Source organism: Echinops telfairi, unplaced genomic scaffold (genome assembly GCF_000313985.2).
Source record: "Echinops telfairi isolate 266 unplaced genomic scaffold, ASM31398v2 ScPeMD7_7467;HRSCAF=8505_1, whole genome shotgun sequence".
Taxonomy (NCBI): Eukaryota; Metazoa; Chordata; class Mammalia; order Afrosoricida; family Tenrecidae; genus Echinops; species Echinops telfairi.
In genome coordinates, this window is record NW_022111368.1 from 27982992 (window position 1) to 27991782 (window position 8791).

An 8791-nucleotide genomic window follows, 5' to 3' on the forward strand; every position below is an offset into this window, starting at 1 on the left:
GTGCTAATAAACTACAGAGCTGGATGGTTGTGGAGGCCATAAGGCCCGCAAACCGTAATAGAATTATCTGGTGCTGGGTAGAAAAAGTTGGTTGGCTCAAGGTCTAGATTGTGTTCTTGTGTCAGCATACCATCATGTGACTTGGATCATGTTTGAAAAGGATCTGGATTTACTGGCCCAGTAATAATGTCCTAAAGAAGTTGAACCAGTTCTCCCCAAATGTTTGACAAACACCCTTCTTCCATGGCCCCCCAACTATTGAGAGACATTAACTAAAACCCCCCTGCACACATGCTCCTCAGCATTGCTCACATGGACTGCTGGGCATTTCCAGCACTGGACACGCCATCTTATCTCAGAAATCAGAACTTCTGAATTATTCCGGCCAAAAAAAATTAATTTTCCTTCTCTTAGCTTTTTCTAATTACCTGTCTTGTACGTACCTCTTGATGTGTACACCTTAGGTTGGATGTTGGAAATTCTGAGCCCAACATCTTTGAGTTGTTTCCCCTCCTCTCATTTTCTGTTGCTTTTCTTTCCTACATAATCCTGGTGTTTGAACAAAGCCATTTTCAGTCATCTGAAAAGATTGTGCTAGCCAATCAGTTGACTGTTGTCTCTCCCAAATTCTTAATTTAAGAAAACAACAAAGCAAACTAAACCTTTAGATGCTTTACTATTGAATTGGTGTCTCACGAAGCAGCGTCAGACCATTGCTGGGACAGGGTGAAAACCTAGCTGCCTTGAATAGGAGCCAGAGGTCAGGTCAGGCAGAGCCTGCGAAGCATGGCATTATCTGATCTCATCCCAGAGATGAAGAAAAGGCATTTTTGCGCTCAAGTTAACTGAATAGGTTTAAATGGGGGAGAGGCAGCTGACTCACCACAGTTCCCATCAGCTCTGTGACCGTTGAGACTTGTACTTAAAATTCCGTCTCCTGTTTTTATATTTTTCCTTAATTATATCTTTGAAGTACTGTGTGTCTTAATCTTGGGTTAGATCTTTTTTTTTTTTGCCCATTTAACTTTCCAGCTTCTCATGAAGCTGACAAAACATAGGAAATGTGTTTCAGTTCTTGGAATCACTAACAACCCAACAGTAATTCTAAGAACTTTTTCTGAGATGGGAGACTCAAAACCCCGTGGTTTTCCTAGTTCATTTCTGCTGTCATCGGTGAGTGGTGGCGATTCCCAAATCACTTTCTTCCCTACCCCCTCAGGTTGTTCACTTTCCTGGCTGTTCTCGTGTTGGGTAGAAGAATAAACAGAAAGTAAGAAAAGCAAATGGGGAAACCCCTGTTAGACAATGAAGAACAAGCTACTTTTGGAAATGCTGTCGGCGCCTTGTAAACGAATTATACCTTGTTCTCTGGTTCTCAGAAGGCGCAAGAGTTTGATGTACACGATGAAATTCTATTTCTTTGCATTACATTCTGATTATTAGTAAACCAGTATTGGTGGGAGTAATATATTTCTGTGTATCACTTGAGAGCAGTATAATGCCACTCTCATCATGTTGCATGTTCTTTATATGATTCTTACAGAACAGGAGAGTGAACATTTTTTAACACTGGTTGCTTTTGATTGATTTTTTTTTATGTTTCCATCAGCTTTAGAAATTTTTCTGTAGGGGTACTTGCTTGCATGAGTATTTGTACAGATGTGTGTGCATCTATGTGTGTGGAGTGGGGTCAGAAAGGGGTGATCACTGCACTCTATTTATACCAGCAACACCATCTAAAATTAGAGAAGCTGCATGTCCACCAGTAGGGTAGAACTTCACCAGCTGTTAAAAACAAAAAGCTGTCTAGGGTGGAAATAGATGCGGGTAATTCCCGAGCTTGTGTTCAAACAACTTCTCAGTACCGTTTGCCTCCTGCTCCTCCCCCAAACTCTCACACCCACTTGATTTTTCTTTTACATCAGGAGCCTACTCATGTGAGTGTGTTGTGCATTTCACAATGTGGGAGAAAAGGAGAAGAGATTATGAACCAGTGGGTTGAAGCTTATGATGCCACAAGTCTTACCAGACTGGTCCCAAGATAGGGTTACCGTAGAAGACCATTTGAGTCCCACCGGTGAGCTGAAGTTTCCACTCCCTACTCTAAATCTCAAATCTCTGAGTGTGAGACATGGGAAAAAAACCGACGGTAGCCTGGTGCAGTGGCAGGGATTAAGTCAAAGTAATTTGGGGAAAATGGAGAAAAAGGAACATCTCAAGAAACCTGTTTCTGGTCCCCCTACAAAATCAGAAAACCCAAACTCCTGCCGTCAAGTCACTTCGAAGTCATCGTGGCCCTGTGTCGGACGTCCGAGGCTGTAAATCTTGAAGGGAGCAGGCAGTCTCAGCTAGCTGAGTGTGAGCAGCGTACCCCCGAGAGTGAGCAGAGTAGGTGGCTGTGAAAGCAAGGACTGCAGAGGGAGGGAGGGAGGGAGGGAGGGAGGGAGTCGCTTCCTTCTCTCTCTGTGATGGCCTTCGTTGCTCTCGCTGCATTGGCTTTGGCTCCCTCAGTAGCCATGTTGCTCTCGCTGCATTGGCTTTGGCTCCCTCAGTAGCCATGAAGGGAACTGCTGTCGCGTCGCACTGCCTCATGCTGATCGTGTCTGTCAGAGAGCTGGGCTCCGTGGGATTTTCAGTGGCTGGTTTTCCAGGCCTTTCTTCTGAGAAGCTGGATGGCAGGCTTTCAGTTCGCAGGTTAAGTGCTTCAGCCTTCTTTCTGTACCACTCGGACTCCTCAGTAATCGTAGCTAATCCTTGCGCAGTGACTTTTTTAACGCTAGAAGGAACAGAGAGATGGACTAGTCCTTACCTTTATTTTCCAGATGAGACGATTCTGGGCGCACAGCCAGCCCTTGATTGCAGGGCTGAGCCTGAGGCTGAACTTCTAGCTAGTATACATCTTGACCGTTTAACACGGTAACTTGTGACTGCAGGACATTCAGGAGATGGGGCTTTTATTTTACAGAAGTGAGACCGTAGTTTCCTCCTTTTCAGAGTGTAATGACTCTTTCCAAAGACATGAAGATAATTGTGCGACATGAATAAATAAAGGGCTATTGTCTTCCCTGAGCATAACCCTTCCTGCTACTTGGTCGGTTGTTGCCAGCGTTCTCAGAGAAGTGGCCTCTAGAAATGAGACCCTCTTGTGGGGTGGGGTGATGATGGCCCCTGTGTGAGCCCACCGTGCAGCCAGAGAAGCTGAGAGGGTCTCAGGCAGTGCCACTGCAGTTAGACTACCTGGGATGGGGAAGGACTCAGGTAGCAGTCACGCCTAAATCGGCCTGGTTCCGCATCTCTGCCATAGGGTGCCCATGTTCTGCTGTGGTGTTTGTGTGATGGGCTGAGTCTGGGCCCAGCTGTGTCTGTACTGGACCCAATGTGGGGCCCACTGTGCGCACAAATCATCCATCTGATTATTTAGCAAATAAATCTTGAGCCCCGCTGTTTGTGCCAGGCACTGTTCTACATGCTGGGATACATCAGTGACGAGAAACCAACACACTCTTACCTACCTCCCTGGACAACTTAGCAGAGGAGACAGACTAAACAAAACAGATGGGCAGAATGTAAAGGTGGTGGGTGGTTGGGCTGGAAAGGGGCCAAAGAATCCAGTAAGGTCCTGAATTTAAATCAGGTGAGTCAGGGAATGCTTCGATAGAAGGCCACCACCGGAAGGCGAGGATGGAGGGAGGAGGCCTTTGTTTCTGGAAGGAACGGGTTATGTGAGGGCACAGTCATGGGTGATGAGGCTGGAAACCGCCTTGGTGAGGACCTTTGGTGGTTAACTCCCTGAAATGGGAGCACCTGGAGGGCTTGGTGTCCCGGGATGATCTGGACAGTATTACCAGTTAACTCGCCCTCTGACCGCCATCGAGTGTTAGCGGCCGAGTAGGACAGGATACAACTGCCCCTTTGAGTTTCTGAGGCTGTGAATTTCTATGGGAGCAGAAAGCCATATCTTTCCCTCTCAGAGCCACTGGTGGGGTCAAACTGCCAACCTGGCAGTTAACAACCCAGTGTGTAACTCCCTATGCCACCATTAACTTCCCAAAGAAGTTAATTTATGTTGCCAATTCACAGAGCAGGAAGGGACCTAGTTCTTAACACTTCTCACAACTCAAGGAATGCTTAGGATTGTTCATTTGTACCCACTTGGTAGGTTAAAAGTTTTACTCTTTTTGTGAACTGCCTTATCATATTCATTGCCCATTGTTTTTTGAGTATTTTTTCCTGATTGATTTTCAATTGTGTGTCAATTTTATTTATTGTGGCAATTTATTTTCCTTTACTGAAGTTAGATTTTATATAGTTACATTTATCCCTCTTTTCCTTCTAAGTTGTGGGTCATACTTAGTACTTAGAAAGGACTTACGCATTTCATGATATACTTTTAAAAGTCACTTATCCTCCTCCCCCTCCAGTATTTTCGGGTTAGTACTTTTATTGGGTGAACTTTTTGCACCATCTGTGAGTGGGGTGTCAGGACTTGGATTTTCTCTTATCCGCTTGCCTCGCACTTTGTCTCCATCCCACTCACTGACTTTCTACCGGTTTTGAAATGCCACCTTCTTCTCATTTGAGATTCTCTTATGAGTCTAGCATCCATTTATATTTTTAAAAATAACTTACCCAGATTTGGGGGCGGGTTGGGGTGGTCAGGGAGAGTTGGTAAACATGTACTACTTGGGCAGCCTCTGCTGTTCTGTTGCGCTTCTGTCAGTGTGTGTAGGAAGGCTCCTGGACAGAGGGAGGGTAGCAGAGGCAGGCAGGTGCAGTGGGGGTGGGGGTGGACAAGTAAGCCCCAGGCAGCTGTGCTGGGTGCGCTGAGCTAGGTGTAAGACCGTTGGGACAGGGTATCAAATCCTGGCCGGGGGTTGCTGCCGAGTTGGAGGGTGCACCCAGCCATCCGTAAACACGGTGGGAGTGTGTGCCGGCCTCACAAGCTTGGAGAATAAAAACTGCGGCATGCAGAAGAGAAATGCAGGAAATCATCTGTGAGAAAAGGAGGGAGATTAGAGTTGGGATTGAGAGTGTAGCCACTTGATCCGTTCTTTTTCGGTGATGGATTTTGTTCTTACAGCTAGTTGCGATCAGCCTCTTGCTCAAGCCTGAGCTCGCAGTGAAGTACATGCTGCCTCGGCTGCCTTTCTGAGTGAAATAGGAGCCTCGTCAGCTCCCAGCTTATCTGGGCAGTGTGCCGTACAGTTCTCTTTTCACACGTGTGCTTCTTGATGTGGCTGTTTCAGCTGGCAGTCGCTTGGCTAGCACTAACGATCTTACTTGGGATTGGTCCTGGTGTGTTGGGATACGTAACTAATAGAAAGGTATGCTGTTAAAATGCTGAGGTGGTTTCATGGGCAGGATTGGTCCCCAAACCCTCACAGGGTCTTAGACTAAGCTGTCTCCCAAATTATGTTCCCTTATAACAGGAAGATAAAACCCGGCACGGTCTTTATATATGCACATGCATGAGGAGTGCCTCTGGATCTGACTTTAATTCTTGACAGTTGTTTGTTTCCCAGGACTGGATGGACAATGGCCCAGAACAAGCTCTTCAACAAGATTCTCAAAGCCTTGCAGTCCGACAGGCTTGCCCGCTTGGCCAATGAAGGGGTAAGGTGCTAGAGACCTGTCCTAGTTCAAGCTCCAGTCTCTGACTGCCTTGTTAGCTCCCTCCCATCGCTTCATTTTCATCAGTTCCACTTACATCTTTCAGACTTGCAATGAGCCAGTGCTGCGCCGCGTGGCCGTGGACAAGTGCGCGAGGAGAGTGCGGCAGGCGCTGGCAAGTGTGAGCTGGGACACCAAGCTGATCCAGTGGCTACACACCACCCTGGTAGAGACTCTGAGTTTGCCCATGCTGGCGGCCTACCTGGATGCCTTGCAGACACTGAAAGGGAAGGTAAGGCTGTAATTGGTGTCTGTCTTATCCCTGTGGGATGAGGGTGTGGGCTTGGGCAAGGTCATTGCCTGGTCATCAGGTTTGCTATTAGAAATGAGAGGCACGGTATCATTTCATGTTTGCTTCTGGAATCAAGTCCGCAGTCCCGCTGTCTCCAGGATGAGGCGTGGGACCTGAAAGCCCGAGTGTGCATTTAGCCTCAGCTTGTGGTTTGAGGCATCTCTGAGGTGAGGAGAGGGAGATGAGGCCAGCCTGGGAGGAGTGTTGAGAAGGAGATGGCTCACCGTGCACCCTCGGGGGTGCTCAGCACATCGTGAGAGGAGCTTCAGTGGCCACCCCTGGCTTTAACCATTTTTGGTAGGGTTCTTTATAAAATGTGTTACTACATTTTCTGAGACAATACTTTGCAAAGCTGAGCTGCTTTTCTATGGTTCAGCTTTATTGTGATTTCACTTGTTACACTGGGCTGTAGAGTGTACAATAACCGAAATCATAAACTGGGCTATATAAAAGATCCACTAGAAGCTTTGACACCATATTTTACAAACCAGCAGGGTTACCCGTGTTATACAGGTTTCAGTGGAAGAGTTCTTCCAACTTAGAGTCAGAAGAAAGAATAGGCTGTCCACTTGGGAATAGTAGTGGGGCATTGAGATGCAGTGCCGGAAGATGAGCACCTCGGGACCACTGGGGAAGAGCCTCCTCCTCAAGTAGAGCTGACCTAACTGACATGGATGGAGCAAAGCTTTTGGAACACTCATTTACTGGTGGGGCATGAATCAATGTGAGAGGAAGGTAGCAAACAACCAATAATAAGTGGAACATGAAATATATGAAACATGCGTCTAGGGAAAATGGAAGTCATCAAAAATGGAATTCACAAGGATCGATAGTCTAGGCATTAGTGAGTTGAAATCGACTGCTGTTGGCCAATTTGAATTGGACGGTCAAAAATGTGTGCTACGCCAGCAGTGATGAGGAATGGAATTAGCAAAAATTATGGTTAACATTGCAAAGAATGGGAATTCCAGAATCTATATATTTTAAACTTTGTAAGTTAAGTGAAGTTTGACACAGCAGATCATAGTTTTATGTTCAACCGTTCGTAGGCACTCTGGTTCGGTTTCTCATCGCAGCCCCTTCCGTGTTCCATGATGTCCCCACTCTTTCACTTTGGATTCCAGAGCACATACTTATGCTCATGCAGATCCTTTCTGTAGACAGAGGCAATTGTTTGAACAGAGCAAAGGGGATGCTGCATGATTTAACATCAGGAAAGGCACGAGCCAGTGTTGTATGTTCTCACCATACTCATTCAGTCTCTAGAGGGAGCAAGTCCTCTGAGAAGCTGGACTAGACAGAGAAAGTAGCATCAGGATCAGAGGAACTGGTAGTTAGCAAGATGTAGATGGGACCCTTGTGATTGCTGGAGGTGAAGAAAACTTGAAGCATTTACAGATAATGGATTGAAAAAAAATACAGCCCTGCATATGAATTATACCTGAATATAAAGAAAAGGAGAACCGACATCTCACAGCAACAGGATAAATGGAGACACCGTTGAAGTTGTCGCGATTTCATCTGACCTTGATCTACAGTCCTGCTGCGTATGGAAACAGCAGTCAAGGAATCAAATGATCTATTTCATTGGGCAAATCTGCTGCAAGAGATTAATTAAAGTGCTCAGAAACAAGTGTCCCTTTGAGAACTAAAGGTATGCCAGACCCAGCCGTGGTATTGTCAGTCAGCCTCGGACGCTAGTGGAAACTGAATGAGGACTGATGCTTTTGAAACATGATGTTGGCAGCGAATAGTGACTTCCCAGCACTGCTAGAAGGACAGACAGCTCTCAGTCCGTCATGGAAGAAGTGTAGCCAGAGTGCTTCAGAGACACAAGAGTGGTGAAACTTCACTTTGTGTACTTTGGGTGTGTTGTCAGGAGGGACCGAACCCTGGGAAAGAACATTATGTTTCACAAAGTGGAATACCTTTAAGGAGATGAATTAGCAGAGGGCTCAGCCTTAGCCATGTTCACCAGGCTGTGCAGGACGCAGCGATGTTTCTCTTGTACTGCGGTCGCCGAACTGACTTGAACAACACCTGGTGTGGTGGTGGAGGATGAGTTCTGGGGCAGACTCGGCTGGTTGGTAGCAGTTTCCTCATCCGTAAAATGTGCCCACTAACCATACCTGTCTAGGGTTTTTGTGAAAGTTGGTAAATCCGTAATGGAAGCTTGCCACAAAATTGAATGTGACAGTAAGCTCGCAGAAATGGTTCATGAGTGTGTTCATACATGGTGGCTTCTATAAATGTTTCTTTTACAACACATGGCCTGAGACAACTTGGATTAATTACGTTCTTGACTATTTTGTTTTAAATAGTGTTTCTTAGCTTTTGTAGGACATTTACTACTATAATTTACCTTGCTAAATACTCCCCCGCGCCCCCCCCCCTTTAGATATTTTCAGATTGTTTCTTACATGATTTGACCTGGGAAACTAGACACGTTCCTGTGGTTTCTATTGATCAACCATGGGCTCCCTGTACCAAGTTCTGTGGTGATCACTTCATGTGTGTAACTCATGCACATTTTCAGCCTTGCTTTTTTAATAGATGGGGCAACTGAGGCTTAGAAGGGGTTAAGTGTTTGTGGAAACTTTTGATAGACTAACCAAATACCTTGCAGTGGTGGGCACTTCCATCTTGGCTGCACAGAGCGCTCGCCACCTGGTTTCGGTGCAGAATGAGGGACCTCTGCATGTCCAGGCAACCCTTTGGGAGGCACAGGATTGCGCTTCCATTTTTATCTTTGGACTTTAGCATCTAAGCCTTGTTTAACTAACGCCCAGTACACATTACCAAACCAAAAACGTGCTAGAGGGAGTTTTT

The 8791-nt window shown here is 46.1% G+C and overlaps 1 protein-coding gene across 1 annotated transcript in view; it reads left to right on the forward strand.

The window, feature by feature from the left end:
* Positions 1 to 8791, forward strand: part of KANSL3 (KAT8 regulatory NSL complex subunit 3) — a 42015-nt gene that overhangs the window by 10126 nt on the left and 23098 nt on the right. The window contains exons 3-4 of the mRNA XM_045283837.1: positions 5523 to 5613; positions 5717 to 5902. Of these exons, the coding sequence (XP_045139772.1) occupies positions 5523 to 5613; positions 5717 to 5902 (277 nt within the window). The remainder of the gene's footprint in view (positions 1 to 5522; positions 5614 to 5716; positions 5903 to 8791) is intronic.